Source organism: Ochotona curzoniae, unplaced genomic scaffold (genome assembly GCF_017591425.1).
Source record: "Ochotona curzoniae isolate NIBS_2020 unplaced genomic scaffold, NIBS_Ocur_1.0 contig_4612, whole genome shotgun sequence".
NCBI lineage: Eukaryota > Metazoa > Chordata > Mammalia > Lagomorpha > Ochotonidae > Ochotona > Ochotona curzoniae.
In genome coordinates this window covers 7,562,182-7,581,961 of record NW_024466343.1, presented here as the reverse complement: position 1 = coordinate 7,581,961, position 19,780 = coordinate 7,562,182, and the positions used below count along the sequence as shown (strand labels likewise).

At 38.1% G+C, this 19,780-nt stretch overlaps 1 protein-coding gene across 1 annotated transcript in view; it reads right to left on the bottom strand.

The window, feature by feature from the left end:
- The window catches only part of AK5 (adenylate kinase 5), a 236,446-nt gene that overhangs the window by 201,417 nt on the left and 15,249 nt on the right, over nucleotides 1-19,780 (bottom strand). The window contains exons 4-5 of the mRNA XM_040987298.1: nucleotides 12,966-13,135; nucleotides 12,749-12,862 (exon numbers count right to left, since the gene is read on the bottom strand). Of these exons, the coding sequence (XP_040843232.1) occupies nucleotides 12,749-12,862; nucleotides 12,966-13,135 (284 nt within the window). The remainder of the gene's footprint in view (nucleotides 1-12,748; nucleotides 12,863-12,965; nucleotides 13,136-19,780) is intronic.

The window sequence follows — 19,780 nt, the reverse complement described above, 5'->3', positions numbered from 1 at the left end:
GGTGTGGCTCAAACAGGTCATCCTTAGTCCAGGATTCCTAAGGAGGATGGCTCACAATGATGATATAAGACACAAAATGAAACACAAGATCCTCCATTTAAATTTGCTTTTCAATGTTTACGGTAGGGAAAATTCAGCTTTGCCAACCTTTAACATATATGTTGATAGCATGGCTCCACTGATTCAGCCATCTGTCCTTGCCTAGGATGTGTATGTCTTTGTACAGCCTTTTGGTGGTAATACAATTAAAACTAAATATAATTGTAAAGTCAGTTTGGTTTCGAATCAAATCTTTGAGCCCTGTCGGACCAAGTTTTAACTGTTTCTTCACAATTTTAAATCCTATTGTGCTTAAAATGCTATTGAGAAAAAAATTAGCTTCTAATACTAAAAGTTGCTAAAATTATTCCTTTATTTTCATCTCTTACCCTTAATATTTCTCTGTATATTTGGCTAATAATTTACATGAGAATGTTTAGTAGACTCTAATGATCAAACTATTTTCACCGATGGAGTTCATAACCAAAAAAAAAAAAAAAATGAAAAGCAAAGGTGTCCATGAATGAGTGAATGGATAAATAAATGTGGTACTTTCACACAATGGAATTTTATTCAGCCATGAAAAAAAAAATTGGGGGCAGGTGACTAGCTGGTTAAAGCCCACATGCCACCTTGGAGTACCTCGGCTGGTTCCTGTCTCAGGCTCCTGACTTCAGCTTTTTTTTGACTTCAGCTTTCTGTTGAAGCAAGCCCTAGGAAGCTACAGAGATGGTTCAAGTGGTTGGCTCCCTGTAATCCAGGTGGGAAGCTTGGGTCCGATCCACAGCTCCCAGCCTTGGTATGGCCCAGCCTGAGGTCATTTTGGGCAACTTGAGTGGACCAAGGAAGCTATCTCTTTCTTTTTCTCAAACAAAATTTTAAAAAATGAATAAAAGGAATTTGGTGCAGTGACTTAACCTCTGCTTGGAAAGTCTGGGGTTCAAGTGCTGACTCTAATTAAGTTCCCTGCTAATAAGCACCCTGGAGGCATCAGATGATGACTCAAGTACTTGGGTTTGCATCATCAATTTAGGAGACTGTAGTTGGGTTCCAGGCTCCTGGCTTTATCCCAGCCCAGCCCCAGGTATTTCACAAGCAGTTGGAGAGTGAACCAACAAATAAAAGATCTTTGTCTTGGCCCCTGTCTGCCTATTAAGTAAATAAATTTTTTAAAAAGTAGATTTTTTTTTTTACAGCAAAGTAGATGGAACTGCAAGACATGTTAAGTGAAATAAGCCAGGCATAGAAAAGACCAGTATTGCATGTTCTCTGCTAACTTGTGGAAGCTGGAGGAGAGAGCTGGGATAGTGTTCATTAGAGACGTGGACTAGATGAAAAAGGGACAAGGGAGAAAAGCCAGACAATTGGTGGCAAAGCACAGGTTAGGGGAGGAATTAACTCCCGTGTACTGAAGTATGGAGAGTGACTACAGTCTACAGCCATTTGTGATATATTTCAAAATAAGCACAAAAAAAGAGTCCAATGTTTCCAACATACTAAACATACCAAATGTTTGAAGAGACAGAATGCTATCTTGATTTGATCATTACATATACTGCTTGTATGTGTGTACTGAAACATATTGTGCCCCTTAAATGTGTGTAAATATTATGTGCCAATTAAAATTATTTAAAAATAGAAATTAAAGCATGAGGAATAATATCCAAATGTACTAAGCAAAAAAGCCAAAAAAGTGTGCATTGCATTCTAGGACATTATCTAAGGATATGAGTAGATAAATTTCCAGTCTAAGCATTTTTACATCCTAAAAACATTCAAATATTGTAATCTTTATTCAAAGTTTAAAATGAAAAAATATGTAAAGAAACCACATGATAAATATATTATGTACTTACACTCCATTACACATGGCTGTTTAGGTACGGATGTGTTTTCAAAGAGGCACATGCATGTATTCACTTTTCTGTTTCTAGAGCAAAGTATCTAGCACATGCTAAATTCTCAATAGACATCTGGCATACTGAGAGCTAGTGGTATAGCTCCTATAAAGGTATTTTTTCTCCCTTTCCCCCTTTCATCAATCACACGAACAGCTACTTCTGTGCTTAATGGCCTCATGGAAGACATGTGGCTCATGAGGCCAGGCTTCCTGTCCTCCAAGAGTCTCCTATGGAGGAACTGGTAATACTTGGCAGGGGACAGTGAGGGAGAGGAGCTGACTGCAGAATCCCTTCTCTATGACACAGGCTGTGCTGAGAATAGGCAATACTGAATGTTCAGAGCAGCAGAGGATGTGGGATGATTGAATGGGGATTAGTTTTCTAGACTCAAGTTGCCTGAATGGAGCTTCTACCCAGACAATGAGGGGTGCAAACAGCCCTGGGGAGCGTGGTCATTTGGTCTTAAAAATGACTGACCTTTAGGTAGGCATGGGTGTAGTGATGGAGATGCCTATATGCCCTCCCAGAGTGCCTGGGTTTGATGCTCAGCTCTGGATCCTAATGCTAATACAGGTCCAGAAAGGCAGTTGTGTTGGTTCAACTAGGTGAGTTTCTGCTACCCAAGGGACAAATCTCGACTGTGTTATTTGCTCCTAACTTTGGCCTCATCTAGTTCTGGCTGCTGAAGGCACATGAGAAGTGAACCAAGAGATGAGAGATCATTCATTTATTTCTGTCTCTCAGATAAATAAATAATAAATTGATACATAACACAAATCATGCTGGTGATGGAAAGGACACAGGGTTGTGTTACGCGTAGGGTGACGCGAAACATCTACCTGCCTGATAACAAGAGCCTCTCTTGAATATAAGAGAATGGACCAGGAGCTGCCGAATCTTCACATTTTTCCAAGAAAATCAGAAATATGCTTTGAATTTGTAAATTTCCAACTTAACAATTTGGCATTAGAGCCAGCATTGTGATACAGTGGATTAAGATGCAGCTTGCCACACTGGCAGCTCATATCAAAGTGCCAGTTCAAGTCTTCACTAGTTTTTCTCTGATCCAGCTGCCTGTAAATGTGCCTGGGAAGGCAGCAGAAGAAAGGCCCAAGTGCTTGGGCTCCTGCACCCATGTGGGAGACTGGATGAAGTTCCTTGCTTTGACCTGGTCCAGCCCTTCCTATTGCTGCCATTTGGGAGTGAATCAGTGGATGGAAGATCTCTGTCTCCACCTCTCTCTCAGTTACTCTACCTTTGAAATATATATATATTATATATATAACATATATTATATATATATGTATATATATAATTTTGACATACATCTTTAAAAACTGCATCCAAATGTCAGCCTGAGAGCTGCCCTTTGTGATCTTAAGGTTACAGAAGGTTGGCAGTAGTCTAGAGTGTGCATTCAATGAGATTGAAATCCTATCTTTCTCGCTGCATGCTAGCACATTTAGTCAAGAAACTTAACTTGCCTGAGCTGCAGCTGCCTTCCTAAAAAGTAGAACATAACAGCTAATGTTGAAGTATAAAATAGTAATGAAACTTTCCATAAACCAGATGAATTTTAATGTAAATAATATTTTACAAACAGTACATTTTACATGCACCAAAAGAATAGAAGCAGTGAAAAATCAGGTCAGTTCAACATTAATCAGTATGTATAAATACAGTAGAAAGTAAAAAATGTGGCTGTTGAAATTCATGGGTCTCATAAATAAATTTTTAAAATTAGAACAAAACTAACCAACATTATCATAGAGAAAGTTTGCACAGGCCGCTAATAAGGAGACTGGGGACATCAACCACTGCTCACACATGAAAGTGCCCGTAGAACCCTAATTATGACAGGGAAGAAGGTGGTAATGGAGGATCAACTCCTAGGAGAGAAACGCTGGAATGAAAATTAATGGAACCAAAGACAGCACACAGGATGAAAAGTCTTTTTGTCTTATTTAAATACATACAGTTGAGATGAGGCTTCGAGAACAGCTCAGATCTATTCCTGTCTGCAATGTCTGTCAGTGGTGGTGTGAATGAATTAGCTAGCTTTACGATCAGTTCCTGCAAGGTGGCATTGACAAGAGATTGTAATGAAAGGGACAGTGAATATGTAGCCTGACTTGCACTTTTACGGGGTAGACTGCTAAGGTAAATGTTGGGCAGCTGTCTGCAGTATCCTCACAGGGCTGAGATGAGCTAGACGGTAGATTTCAGCCACAGTGCCTGGCGCTAAACTTTTGCTTCTTTCACATTGGCTTCACTCTAGGCTCAATTTGGAACTCTAGATGATCATCATGTTCATATAACCAACGATTAATCTGTTCTTGCTTCAGGCGGCAAATGGAGAGGAGGACAAGAGGGACAAGACATGTTAATTAGTGGACTTCAAGGGCTTGCTGCCTAGCTGCTCCAGGACTCCAGCTCACAGTGCCCTGAGTGGTTCCCAACGAATTTTAGCAGAAAAGGGTTACTAACTCTTTTTCTCAAGGGTTTTTATTTATTTATTTATTTAGAAGAGATACAAAGAAAGAGGAAGAGAAAATAGACAAAGTAATCTTCCACCCTCTAGTTCACTCCTCAGATGGCTACATTGGCTAAGACTGAGCTAGGACAAAGCCAGGAGCCAGGAGTTTCTTCTGGATCTCTACACAGAGAGCTGGGGTCCAAATAAGCAATAATATTTCTTAAAAACTTAAAATTTCTTTAGGACAAAAGAGTATGAAACATCATTGAGGGAAATAAAACTGAATTATAAAATGCAGAGCAAAGAATTAGTCTCTAGAATTTCTAAATTTTATTAAACACAATCTAACAAAGGGTAGAGGGTAGGGATATGTTGTTATAGTTCTTTGAAAAAAGAAATAGAAATGGTCAATACATTTCAGTTCACTAGTAATGAACTGGAGAATGTAAATTAAAATAGCAACACAGAAACACTTTTAAACTATTGGGTAGACTATTATAAAAAAATATTTGAAGTTAACTATTTGTGAGATGTGTGGAAATAGAAAACAGTAGCCATACATTTAGAAGAGCTAAAGATTTTTTTTTTTAAATTGGAAAGGCGGATATACAGAGAGGAGAGACAGAGAGGAAGAACTTCCTTCCGATGATTCACTCCCCAAGTGAGCGCAACGGCCGATGCTATGCCTGTCCGAAACCAGGAGCCTCTTCCAGGTCTCCCACACGGGTGCAGGGTCCCAAAGCTTTGGGCTGTCCTCGACTGCTTTCCCGGGCCACAGGCAGGGAGCTGGATGGGAAGCGGGGCTGCCAGGATTAGAACCGGCGCCCATATGGGATCCCGGGTGTGCAAGGCGAGGACCTTAACCACTGCGCCACCGTGCCGGGCCCATAGCTAAAGATTTTTTAAGAACAAAATCTACGATACAGATTTAAAAATATGTATTATGTATTTATATATGCTGTGATATGTTTTCTAAGATAGGGATTTCTATTATTTAGAAATAACTCATTTCCATAAATCACCTTCTAGATTTCCACCACATGCAAGGAGAGATACGCAGAATGAGACTGGCAACAGCTCAAACCTTACAGATATATTTATAGAATGTAACATTATGAAATAGTTAAAAGAAAGAGCTAGTCTGAATGCATCAACACATACAGAGCTCAAAAGCAGAATGCACAGTGAAAAATCAAGTTACAGAGTGACATAAATAGTATGAAGAAAACAGCAGGTGCCGGCTATTGTGAAAGCAAAGGTAGTACAGCACACGAAATGTGAAGACAGGAAAATCGGAAAAAGCAGCTGGGATCAGAGTGGAATAAATCTTTAATTACTGTCAGCTTCTGATTTTTAATATATTTCATATAGACTCCTCTGATCCGTTTCCACTAACAGCAGCACTCAATTCTTACCTGATGTGGCCTAATCCCATAGAACTATGGGATTCAGATTCTCAGTATTGAAACCTAGCTTTCCTCCCACCTTTAATGAACCTGTGCTTAGATTTTTCACTGTGGACTCTGGGCTCACAAGTGAGATTCTTGCTATGCGATATATTGGCTAATGTGGAGAGATGCCAGACTTCCTTTTCTTGTCCATCTTGATTCCCTCCCCTGGATCATCTGTTATCTTTAATACTAATGCTGAGAGGAACATATATTTTAGTTAAGAAGGACATACCATACAAACCCAAGGAACATAAGCAGGATTCTACTATGACAATAATGAGAATCTTAGCTATTCTTTTTTTGACATGACAGGCCTGCAACCTCGGAGGGCTCGGGGTGAGAAGGAAGGGTGGGAAGGAAAGTGGATGTGATGCAGAGCACAAAGCCTGTGGTAGAATTCGCTGGTTGTCTATCAACATCTGCCTTTGCTTTCTTCCATAATAACAACCCTGTCAGAATTTCCCAGCTTATGCTATGGCTGGAGGGTGTCCACATGACTTAGGTGCTCACTGACAGAAAATGAGAAGAGATGTGTGTAGTACTGAGGTCTGAGCCTTGAGAGGTTGAATATGGATCTTCGGATTCATCTGAATGCTCTCACACTTCTGTGCAGCTGGGAGTTGGTCATGGTAGTGATCCAGCTTTGGCCACTCAAATGTCAGTGGTTCTCCCACTACACTCTGGAGACCTCTGGGGAGCATGTGATCTTCTCTGAGAGGACACAGGTCAGAAGTAATTTTATGTTAGTATTAAGACATTAATGTGCTTTTTAAACTCTCTCCCTCACAGATATAGCAGAGTTTTGCAGTGACTAGATGAAATGTGCTATCCTAATACTTTCAGCAGAGAAGAATCTGGTTTTTCTCTACTACCTAGAAAGCAAAGAGATGTGCAAATATGTAAAGCAATGCTTCTGTCATCACGACTTTCTTAAGTCTTGGAGATACGGTTACTTTCCATAAAAAAATGTTATTTATATTAACTGTCATGACTTGTTATTTTCAAACAATAAGGAGATATTTAATTTTTCCCCCAAGTTCTCATATGTTAAGTATCAGTATATCCTACATCTATGAAAACTTTGAGAGTCCTGTAACAGGGGCTGTGGTACAGAGGGTCAAGCCACTTTGGTGATATGTGTGATCTGGGCTGCCTGTGATGCTGGCAGTCAACATGAGTACTGGTTAAGTTTCAACTGCTTCACTTCCTATCCAGCTACCTGCTAGCATTCCTGGGAGGGCAGTGGAAGATGGTCAAGTACTTGAGATTCTACAATCTTTACAAGAGACCTAAGACAGAGTCCCAGGTTTCTGGCTTTGGCCTGGCCCAGTGCAGCTGTGTTGAGGAGTGAACCAAAAGATTGAAGCTCTCACTCTTGCTCTCTCTCTCTCTCTCTCTCTCTCTCTCTCTCTCTGTCTGTTTCTCTTCCCCTCTCTATAACTTTTACTCTCAATAAATGTATAAATGAAAGTTTTTAAGCAAGTTCCTGTGACAAAAGTTCTAGAATTGCTGCTCTATGATTGTAGAAGCAATGGCTTGGAAAGGACCTACATCTGGGAGTGATTGTGAGGACTAAAGCTACACTGCTCCTGCCCATAGTGAAGCCATCATTACATGCAGAAGAAGTAAGTTTCTGTACTAGCCTCAGAACCGCCATGTTTTCTTCATTAGAGCACCATAGGTTTATTCTAAGTCATATAGGAAATAGTCATATAAGTGGCACATGACTATCTCAGAAAATAAAAAAACGGCATTGGTTTGCTTGGGTAGTTAGGTTGCAGGCATTTTGGACCAAAAGGTTGGTGTTCCTTCTTATGCCATTGTAAAATATGTAGTATAACTTTTACTGTGATAATTTGGAAGACGAAATATGTTCCATCAGAGCCCACACAGTGGTAAGAAAGGAATGGAAAAAGCTTGGATGTTAGTATATGCTAACTGCTGTTGGCCAGATTTGGCAACATATTCTAAGAAATAGAAAAATTTCAGAAATGACTGACCAATTTGCAAGTAGATACAAAGGAGAAGAAAGTTTCAGTAATTTTTACATGGTTGGAAAAGGCAGTTATTTCTAACTGTCCAAACAGTAGATGAGACTGCTGTTATACCAAGGACTATAATTAAGCCCTCCTTCCCATGACTACACAAACAAAAGGCATCCATCACTCAAGCAAGATTTAAACCAGAGGGGTGGCCTTTCTACCCCAGCCTGCTGTTCTAGATAGCTTCAAGGCAACTGCCATTAAAATGATTTAAAAAAAAATAGAGCAGCTTTAGCAATTATATCTGGAAAAGGAATTTTAGGAGTTGTTATGCTAGGGAGAAAGGTAGATTTCAGCCTGTGTGTGTGTCAGAGCACTACTGGAGAACAAAAACAGGAAGACTGCATGGCTGAGTGAGGGAAGAAATGCAGATGTGTTTCTTAGAAGCATTGCAGAATTCAGATTTTGAAGTTCTTGCTTATGTCCAATAACCTTGCACATGGGTTCGAAACTGCCCGAGGGACATCTTAGCAGAATCTTCTCAGCCCTGCACCAGAGAGACTGTGTAACAACATTATTAAGCCGGGAGAAATTTCACAAATTCCACGCCCTTCACTGAGAACTATCCCACAGGAAGGAGGTGGGGGTGAAGAACAACAGCAGAGCTATTCCCATGAACACACCAGTCTGAATGTGTGCCGAGCTCCCAGTCCTTTGCTGAGATGCCCACAGCTAACACAAGGTGTACTCTTTGCAGTAAACTTCACTAACTTATTTACTACTGATCTCTGTCACACCTGAAATTCTGTTCTTCCATGAAGACAAGAATTTTCATACCAGTCACCTCCACTAACAGTTGTGGACTCTGACCCAAAGCAAAAGGGGCAGGAGCCACCAAATAATTCAGCGAATCAGTTTTTACCAAAAGTAGATACAAGCCTAGCAAGAAAAGGCTTGTGTGTGTGTGTGTGTGTGTGTGTGTGTGTGTGTGTGTGTGTTCAAATGTAAAAAAAGAGGTTCCAAGAAGGGTATTCTTTGATGTGACTGTTAGGTAGGAAGGCAAACATTTGCCTTTGTGTGAAGGGAACTGAAGAGCAAGAATGAGGAATTTTGTGAAACTGAATGATGGAGCAAAAAATGTAGAAGCAGTGCTCAGAAGCAGAGCAGCATTTGCACCTGACAAGTCTTGTCCAAGTCTGATCACCTTATTGGATGGGACCTAGTCCTTCCCTGGAGGAATTTTCCCAGTCTCCACCAGGGCAACAGTAGATTCAGTAACACTGTCCTGATAAAGTTCTCTGAGAACTTTGATGAATTTCATGCCTAGAAAGCCCTCCATCCACTGATATTCCTGAAGAAGAAGTGGGACACAAGCTAAACCATTAGCTCATAGGTCTAAAAACTCCAGTGGGAAGGCAGTCTGGATTCTCAGTTATTTGCTGAGATGCCCACTGGGCCTGTCAAGTGCATTCTCTTTATTAAACTTTGTTACTTCACTTACTGCTATCCTTGTCTCACATTTCAAATTCTCTGAGTGAAGACAATGACTTTAGATTTAGCCATTTCTGGCAGAATGGCCATATAGGAAACAATAGCCAGAGTGATGCCAAAGCTAGGAGAATCAGGAGTGGCCAATGGGGTGACCATGGAAACCACTCCACTGCCATGCAAGGTGTTTGTGCAATCTACAACCATCAGGGTTTGTTACTTGCTATGCTCCATGACCAATACATGAGTTTCCACCTTCTCCATTCTGAATGGGAGCCTTCATTTCACTGATCCCGACTGTTCCTTCTGGGCTTACTGGGGGAAGGCAGGAAGGATAACATGAAGTTCTGTTTATAGTTAGTTGAGTAGGAGGCATGAAATTTGGATCTAATAAAGAGAACTGTGCATTAAGCAGGGATTCTCAGCTGTTTTACCAGATGGTGGGTCCCTGGGTTGTTTTCCTGGAGGAGTTCACTAGTCCAGCAAATGTGTGGGAGGAAATCAGCAGGTGGACATTTGCGTGGCCAGAAGGAACACTACAGTAAAAGCCACTGGCTGATTTTCCCAGTCTTTCAGAGTAAGAGACTTGTAGCCAGGCACTTGGCTGCCCAAGTTAGATTATACACAATTTTTTCAAAGACCTCACAAAATTTTTGAATTAAAAGAAACTGGGTGCAAAAATATTTTGGAATCCATACTTATAAGAGATCCTCAAAATTTCATTAAATACAAATATGAAGAAAAATGTACATAGATTAAAAAAAATTGCATGAAAATAAATTCCATTTGCCCCAGCCCTTTCAGAGTACCATAATATTTCTCAGTCTTTCTCAGAGTTGCAACATGACCAAATGCCACATGAGCAGAAGTGATGGATGTCATTTTCAGACATGGGACTTCAGACTTTCGTGTTCTTTTTAAGCTCTTGCATGACAGTTGGAGCCCATATGTGATGGCAGCCCTGCTTCAATCATAGAGGATGGCAGCAACCTGCAAACAGCTGAACATTTTGGAAGGAGTCACAGCCCCTACCTAGCCTCAGGGAGAAAGCTGCGCAGCCAATCCAGGCCATTCACATATCCTTTTTACTCTGTAAGTTATTCTGTTAGATCTTTTTCATTACAATGATCTAATCATTGGATGTATATGCTAATGTCAGAAAGTTCCCTCTTGTCATACCCTAGAACTGAGAGGAAATCCTGAGGAAAATGCCAGCCTGGTTATTTGTACCCAGATTCTGTACTAAGAAAAGCTGGGTCAAGCAAAAACCTAGAGGGTCTGTCATACAAAAAAAAAAAAACATACACTTCAGCTTTGTACCTCCTATATGATCAAAAATGACAGCATCATCCTCAGACAACAGTAAACTGTTCACATGCCATGCAGCTTCAGAGACCTAGGCAGCTGACCTAAGCAGATGCCCAGTTGGATTTATTTCAGTCTCAGAAGTACCACTAAGAACAATAAAAACAAGTGATTAAATTCCACAGAAACACAGCTCAGTATCTTACAGAATTTGTTAGCAGATGTTCTCAAGACAACATTGAGCCCTTGGCACATCATCCAAGTTCAAGCTATGTAAGATAAAAAGTGTTCCAGTACCCAGAGAGAGTTGTTGCAGATCCATCCATCTCTGACTTTTCTTCAGGTGACAGTTACTCTTCCTCCTTCCCTCGTTACCACTCTCCTATCACTTATAGGTTTCTGTGCCTGAATCAGGCCTCAGCGAAGCTAGGTTACATTGAACGAGAAATTAAAGCTTGGACTGCATTTTTTATTAGGCGAGAGACTATCTGCTCATGCTTTTTTAAGTAACCACAAAGCCAGGAAAATCAGTCCTGACTCACAATGTATGGGAAAGAAGACACACTCAACAGTGTTGACTAAGTGGTGACTGAGAAAGAAGCAGTCATCTGTGCTGCATGTACCTGCCAAAGGCAGTACCTTCCAGACAGAAGGCAGGTCAGTCCTGGGCATGCCTGCTTGTCAGGCTATCACCTTCCTCCAGCAGCCAATGACCCCAAAGACTTCTACCTTAGCCTGCATTTCAATAGTAACATCAAATGAAAGCACAGCAGCAAAACATGTGTCAGATTTTTCAGGTTTCTATCTCTTCAAGGACAAAACAAGTAGAGCCAAACTCTTACAGTGTCTGAATGCTGGACTTAGAGTGGAAGGGGAATGCCAAGAAGGGGTGGAAACAATCTATTGTCACAAGTGTTCCTAAAGTTTAATTAGAAGATTCAAACGGTGTTGTGGTCTTGAAACTGCCTAATTTTGAACTGCTTTTATATGAACCATCAACTTACATTGTGTTTAACCTCATCCTTTTCTGACATATCTGACATACTTGAAAAGCTCCTTTAATTCAGGAAAAGATAAGCAGGACAGCAGAAAAAATGGGCAAAGGAAATCAAATATTTCACACAAGGAAGAAATGTAAATAATCACAAGTTTACAAAAATAGACAATAGAAACCCAAGAAATAAATTTCAAAAAGTGAAATACCAATTCATACTTACCAGGTTGACACAAGCTTTTCATATAGATTACTCTGGCTGGACAGAGTCTGGAGCAACAGTTACTCTCATTCAACAGTGATAGGCATGTAATTGGAAAGATGTTTTGGGGTTCAAGTTGGACACAGTTATAAAATGTTAAAATGCATTTGTGCAAAAGTGTGTGTACCTGCTTGTGCATCCCTCTATATACAAGTGTGCTATCATGAAAAAGGTCTGGAAGAGCAAATAATAAATCTAACAGAATTTCTGTTAGGATAGGAGAAACAGCAGATAAACACTGACACAGACTTTCATTTTTTACATCTGTGCTTAAAATTTGTATGACCATACATTGTCTTTATGACCAAAACTTTGAAAGAAAAAAATGAGTCATCTAAGCTTTTTAAATTTTAAATACACATACAAAATATTATAATCAATGCATTTGCCTTTGAATCAAATGCAGTACACATTTAGCATGCACAGTCTATTCAAGCTTGCACAGAATGGGCAGCCAGGAGTTCCTTAGTTGGTAAGAACTTGTGCTCAGGGATGGTTTACATCCCTAGTCAGTGCTGAACATGGCTTTGCTTTCAGTAATTACAGATATTTTAAATTTTTAGAAAAAGTATTTTGAAATAAAGTTTATAGAGCTTTGCATTTTTAATAACATGAGTGAATTCTATTACTGGTTTGTATCTTTTTGGCAGACACTGTCTTCAATTTTTAAGCACTTGCCAAGGAAATAATAACCTTTTGCCAACCCATGGTGACAAGTTTGTTTGTATTCAGACCAGAATTCAATAAAAACAAACAAACAAAAAGAAAAACCTGACTCATTTTTTTTTCTTCAAATCTCAAAGCTTTAAGAAAGAAGCAGGTCACTTAAAATAAAGGGAGACAGTCTTACTTGGTCCTCAAAAGACAAAGCCTGGGCCACATCTCTTGGGAATCCATCAATGACAATGCCCTCTTCATCAGGTATTTGCATCAGTTTCTGTTTTATTTCTGTAATTGTTGTTTCCTTGTATAAGGAAGACAAAGGATGAGAAAGCTACAGTCAAATTTCACATATTCACAACTGGCATACTTGTTTTACAGACTAGAAGCAGATTACAAAGCAGTACCTGAGGAGCCAATTCTCCATTTGTAATGATCTTGGCAATAAGACTCCATTTCCTGTTGCTACTGGTACTGTGGATTTTCTTTCTTAATAATTCTCCCACGGAAATATACTGGAATCCATAACGTTCTGCAATTTTCAAACTTTGAGTACCTTTTCCACTTCCAGGACCACCTGTTATTCAAAACACAAAAGGTACGGTCTTCTAATACAATAAAGAACTGTCTTTGAATCACTAGTAGCAGGGCAGGTCCTGTCACATGGATGACATTCTCAGTGCCACCTCTGAGAGCAGAGCAAGCAGAGGCTGCCACCAGCAGAATGGTAGAACTGTCTCAACCAACCCTATAAGATGAGAGATATTTCCACCTCTACTTATTTTTAGTAAGAAACTAAATACAATTTTTGAACAATGCAGTTGAAAGATGTTTCTATGTAAAAAATGAATCATTTTTCCCTTTGAAATAGAAAAAAAAATCCATGGAGTACCAAAGATTATGTTAAAAAAAAGAACAGAAATACATTTTATGCACATAAAAAAGGAGTTAACGTGTAATTTGGTGAAGTGCAACAACTAGTTTTAAACCAAACATTGGCACAGTTGATGTAGATCTTCTCTTGAAATCTGTTTGCTCATATGTGTTCTTGCTTTATCTCCTTCAGATTCAAAAGTTTTATGCACTAAGTACAGAGAGTGAATGGAATAGATCTTTAAGGTAGAAAGGTTTCATGAAACTAAGAATTACAATTTTGTGGTATGTTTGTATGAAATAATGCTTTGCATCATTAACTCAGTACTAATAATCAGTAATTGCCACTTGTTTTTGAAAATAGAAATAAAATATTTACAGCCCAGATTTTGTTTTACAAACAATTTTAGTTTAATTTATAGTTAATGCATAGTTCTGAGCAACCTACACTAATTAGAATCTAATTTGGAATATATTTTCAAATAAAATGTGCAGCAATCAGTCCACTCTATAGTTAAATTGGTAACAGTTAAGAACATGAAACATTTTCAAGGACTTGAGCATAAATTATTGAGTATAGGCAACACATTTTAAAAAGTCAATGCATGGAGATTTTGTTGTGGTACAGCGGGTTAAGTTGCACCCTCAACTTTGACACTTCATATCAGAGAATCAGTTCAAATCCTAAGTTACTTTACTTCTGCTTTAACTCCTGTTAGTGGCCCTGGTGCAGCAGCAGAGGAGGGCCCAAGGACTCGGGCCCCTGACATTCACATAGGAGATCTAAATGGAGTTTCAGGCTCCTAACTTCATCCTGGTCCAGCTCTGATTGATGCTGACATTTGGAGAGTGCACCAGCAGAAGGAATATCATTATTTTGCCCTTGCTCTCTCTGTCATTCTACCTTTCAAATAAGTAAATGCATTTTCTTAAAAAAAAGTCAACGTTTGGTAATATTCATTGAGACATAATTATGATATTGAAGGCAATACTGAAAATAAAGATAAACAGAAAAATGAATTGATATTGTCTACTAATAAAAACTCTGTACGTTGAAATAATTTTGTATCTAATTATTTAATAACTTTTTATTCTTTCAAATAAAAAGCCAAAGGGAAAGCTTTTTTGTAAGACAAAATTTTGAGTGGTGGATTTGGTTAGAGAAATTCTAATGGAATCATTTCTTAGTTCCATTCCCAAATAATACATCTAACAAAATCTAGCCTTCATTTTTCTATTCCTTTATCAAAGTTAACATAGGAATTTGTTTTTGACCATTCTCTAAGAGACTCTAAATCCTATCCTATTTTATCTACCAATATGAATTACTTCAGATTAACATTTTTAGCTTAAAATGATTTATTTGAAAAGCAGAGTGATAAGAGATGGTGGGAGGAAAGAAAAAGAGATCTTTCATTCACTGGTTTACTCCTCCAAATGGCCACAACAGCTAGGCACTCCATTACGGTCTCCCATACGGATAGCAGGGGCCCAAGCAGTTGGAACATAATCTGCTACCTTCTAAGGGAACATAAACAGATTGGAAACCAGCTAGGAAGTGGAGCAGCCTGGTACTAAACTGGCGCTCCCATATGGGATGTAAAGTGTAACAAGTGGTAGCTTAATCCACCATACTACAATGTGGGACCCTATATTAAAGTGTTTGCAAATAAAAAGCTTTGGCTAAAACTAGCTGTTTGGGCCTGTTAACATACAGAGAAATCAAAGCTTGGCTGGAAGAAAAAATTACATGACCAATCTTATCAACAATTCCAAGCTGATTTAATCTCTGAAGAATCAATTCTATTTCAGAAAAAAAATACTTCCATATTTAATCTCACAAATGATCAAAATCAGAGATTATACATTTCACTGAACAAAAACAATTCAAATGTGCTGAGAAAAGTTACAGCACCTGTAACTAAAAGCATAAAATCCTTTTCATCAGCAATAGAGTGAATAGCCAGCAGACAACAAAGAAGTATGATTGGCACAATTGACAGAAAATAGCACTAATTTATTTGATGAATTTGATTACTGAAACTCTAGCAAAGTTAATCTCACTGTATTTTAAAAGTAAGAATAGGCTTAATTTTGTTTATCTCTAATATTTATATTAAAATCTAACACTGTTTACGATGATTGCACATTTGTGCCATGAAGATTAACCTTTAAACATACTTCAATGTCTCAAGGGAACTTCTGTCTGCTTAGAAGTAATATGTGGATGTGTGTACCTCTTCCATACATTTTCCAAGCTAGACCAACAAAAATGTGTAAGATTCAAGGACAATTGTTTCATAATCCTTTAAAAGTCATGAAATTGCCCCAATCTTCCCAGTCAACTAATAGTTTTCTTTTTCCTTTCTTTGTCTCAATTCTGAAAATTGTATGTTTTCACTTTTTCTTGAATCATTCTTTTACCACTTAAAATGTTACAATATGGCATGAGACTATCCTTTCATTTCTCAAGGTTTTATTTGTTTATTTGAAAGGTAGAATTACAGGGAGTGAGGGCATGAGGGGAGAGACAGAGCGAGCGAGCAAGCAAGCAAGCAAGCAAGCAAGCTTGCATCTGTTGGTTCACTCCCCAAATGATGACAGCTGGGGCCAGGCTAGGTGGAAGTAAAACTCTTCATCTGGTAACCGCACTAGGATGCAGTGATGCAAGCAATTGGGCCACCCTCTGCTGCTTTCCCAGATGATTAGCAGGGAGCTGGATCAGAAGTGGAACAACTTGAACTTGACCTGGTGCCCACAAGGAACGCTAGTGTCAACAGTTGGCCTTTATATATATGGCAGCTCAACCCTTTGCGGCTTAATCTGTTGTGACTTAAACTGCTACACCATGATGCTGACCCTAAGCATCATATTGATGAAAAAGAAAGATAATTTTGTTAGATTAAGAAAAAAGAATTAAGGCCAGGTATTTGGGCCAGGGATTAGCATGTGACTTGGGACACTGGCATCCACATTCGAGTGCCCAGTCCATTCTAATTGCAGTTTCTTGTTAATGGGCTACCTGGGAGACAGCAGATGAATGCTCATATAGTTTGGCCCTGTCAACAGCAGAGGAGATTTAAATTGAATTCTGAGCTCCTGGCTTCTGCCTGGCCCAGTCTTGGCTATCATGGGCAACTGGGGAATAAACCAACAGATGGAAGTTTTCTGATTAGTCATCTGTTTGTTCATATCACTCTTCCTGTCTGCATTTCAAAAATAAATAAATAAAAAGGAATAATATATTTTTAATTTAAAAACTTGACCTGGAGAAGATTTAAGAAATTTTATCCCATCCAAATACATCAATTTATTAAAATGTTTGAATCATTCTCATTACGAAATTCACAATACGGAGGGGTGAAGATCTAAGTGTTCACATAAGGCAATTTGTTATTACACCATCCTCATGAACAATCATGCTTCAATATGTTCTTTTTAATAATCACCAATACTTCTCTAACAGTAACAAGAAAAGCAGTATCAATTTACACCCAAATCATAAAATGACAATATATTCCCCAGTTATTCCACAGTTCTCTTAATAAAGTATTGTCTTCTAGATAAAAATCTCAATATTTAATTACAAAGAAGCTCTCCATTTTCAAGAACAGAGATTTATGGCATGACAGTACTTTCCAGAAGCCATAATAATATTCCAAGTTTATGAAAACTGATTTCTAAAATGTCCTTCTGCAATATTTTTAATAACAGGGCTAAATATATTTGCAATACCATTTTCATTTCACTTCAAAATATACAGACATCCCTTCCAGGCTGGTAGGTAGAAGTTTTATTGACACTGTGTGTGTCTATGCCTCTTCCTAGCTGCCAACATGGTCATGGCATTCAGAGCACAGCTTCCTCGCTTGAGGTCTCTGGACAGTTGGCTCTCAGTCAATTGTTACCAGATAGAAGAGTTTTGAGCATCTCATGTTAGACCTCTGCTTTTGGTCTTTCTGTGAAAACTGACAATACGTATTGAATGATCATGGGTTTCTTTGTAGGTTTTACAAAATTTGAGAAAGAATTTGCAGAAGCATTCAAAAAGGCATTTTTGTAAAAATGTTTAAAACATTCACAATTTTTATTCATTGGGATATGGAAGTGATATCATCATATTCAACAAAATTCATAGTGTCAATATTAAGGATGAACTATTACTGTTATTTTGACATATACTCAGATATTATGCATTGCTTAAAACAGTATTCTGCCAGATGTGTTTGTCTAGAACAATTAAAACTTAGATTTTAATGTCAGTATCAGTTTACAGTAAAGAAAAGTTATTTATATGAATCTTTGAAAATTTTTATGAATCTTTACCAATATGTTATTATTTGCTGATCCTTCAGAAGTTAATAGTGAATCATAAACAATAAAAACAAAGCTGCAGGGATTACAGCACCAGACCTCAAGATGTACCATAGGGCAGTGATAATCAAAACAGCCTGCTACTGGCATAAAAACAGAGAGGAAAATCAATGGAACAGAACAGAAATCCCAGAAGTGAACCCAGACATCTATAGTCAACTATTTTCAACAAGTGAACCAAAAATCAACATAGGGATAAAGGATAGTCTCTTTCATGAATTGTGTGGCAAAATTGGATATGTGCTTGCAGGAATAAGAAACAAAACCCCCTACCTTTCGCCTTAAACAAAAATCAGCTGTAAACAGATCAGGGTCTAAAGCTATGCCCAAACAACATCAAATTACTACTGGAAAAATTCAGAAACACTGTATAGTTTATAGGAATAACAAGGATTTCTTTAAAAAGACACCAAAAGCACAGTTAGAGCATAAATAAACCAATGGGGCTACATCAGGCTAATATCTAAGGTCTACGAGGAATGCCAGAAAACTCGACAATAGCAAAACAAACAAAAAAGCTTTGTGAAGCAATGGGGAAATGAAATGAGCTTGCATTTTTTTCAAAAGAACAAACTTAACTGGCTAACACAGATACAAAAAAATGTTCAGGTTCCATATTTATCAGAAAAATTGAAATAAAAACTTTTGAGTTTGCAAATAATAACTCCAGTGAGAATGACCTACGTGCAGAAATCTACTAATAACACCGGTTGGTGACAATGTGGGGGAAAAAAGGCAACCTACTCTATTGTTGGTGGATGTTTAGACTGTCCAGCCACTATGGAAGTCAATATGCTCAGACAATTGAAAAATGACCTACCATATGACCCAGCTATCCTACTCCTGGAAATATATCCAAAAGAAGTGAAATCTACATGTGAGAAAGTGACCTGCAATCCTACATATTTATAGCAGCAGAATCCACAATAACAAAGACATGGAAACAATTCAGATGCCCATCAAATGAGAAATGAATAAAGAAACTGTGGTACAACTACTTCATAGAACACTGTACAGCCATTAAAAAGAGCAAAATTCTACCATTTGCAACAAAAGTCTCAACTTGAGATCATTATGCTCAGTGAATAAGCCAGTCCCAAAGGATACATACAATGTGCTCTGTCTAAGACTTCATGTAAAATACAAAACAAATAGATATGTAAGTAAATAAATATATACATATATTCTCATAGATAAACTGTATAATAGAGACTAGCATACTGGAAATTGAAGATACATTGCAGTATGTATCTCCACTCCAGAATAAAAGGAGGACTCTCAATGAGTAAGTTAAATGTACCTTGACACTAGGTTACTAGATTTTCTACCATTGCGTATACCTAAAATGTCATAATACACTTAAATAGAAGAATATTGAACTTGCGATGGTTACAGAAGGACTACCATGATAGCATGGGGAATTATTGTAGTAGAGGAAAATGGGCAGGGAGGCAGGATATGGAAATAAATGAGTCCCAACTGCTATAAAATTGTACTCATGGAAAATAATGATAAGAAAAATTAAAAAAAGAAAAAGAGTAAAAATAAAATGATAAAGAATATCAACAGACATTTTTCAAAAGATAAATTCAAAAGACTAATAGACATATGAAAAAATGCTTGGGTTATCCAGCCATAAGTTAAATGCAAATGAAAACAACAAGGTTCTGCTTAACTCCAGTGATAATTGTCAACAAAGAGGTAAACAAATAACAACTGTTGGCAAGGATGATGGGAAAATATTCCTAATAGACTGTTCGTGGGAATACAAATAACTATAACCATTATGGAAGTATGTAGAGAGAGTCCTCACACAACTGAAAATTGATAGACCATATGACCCAGCTATCCCTCTCTTAGAAATACATTCAGATAAATGAAATTTGCATTCAGGAGAGCCACTTTCAACCCCTGTTTACAGCAGCAAAATTTGCAATAACTAAGACATGGAAACAACAAAGATGCTCATCAACAG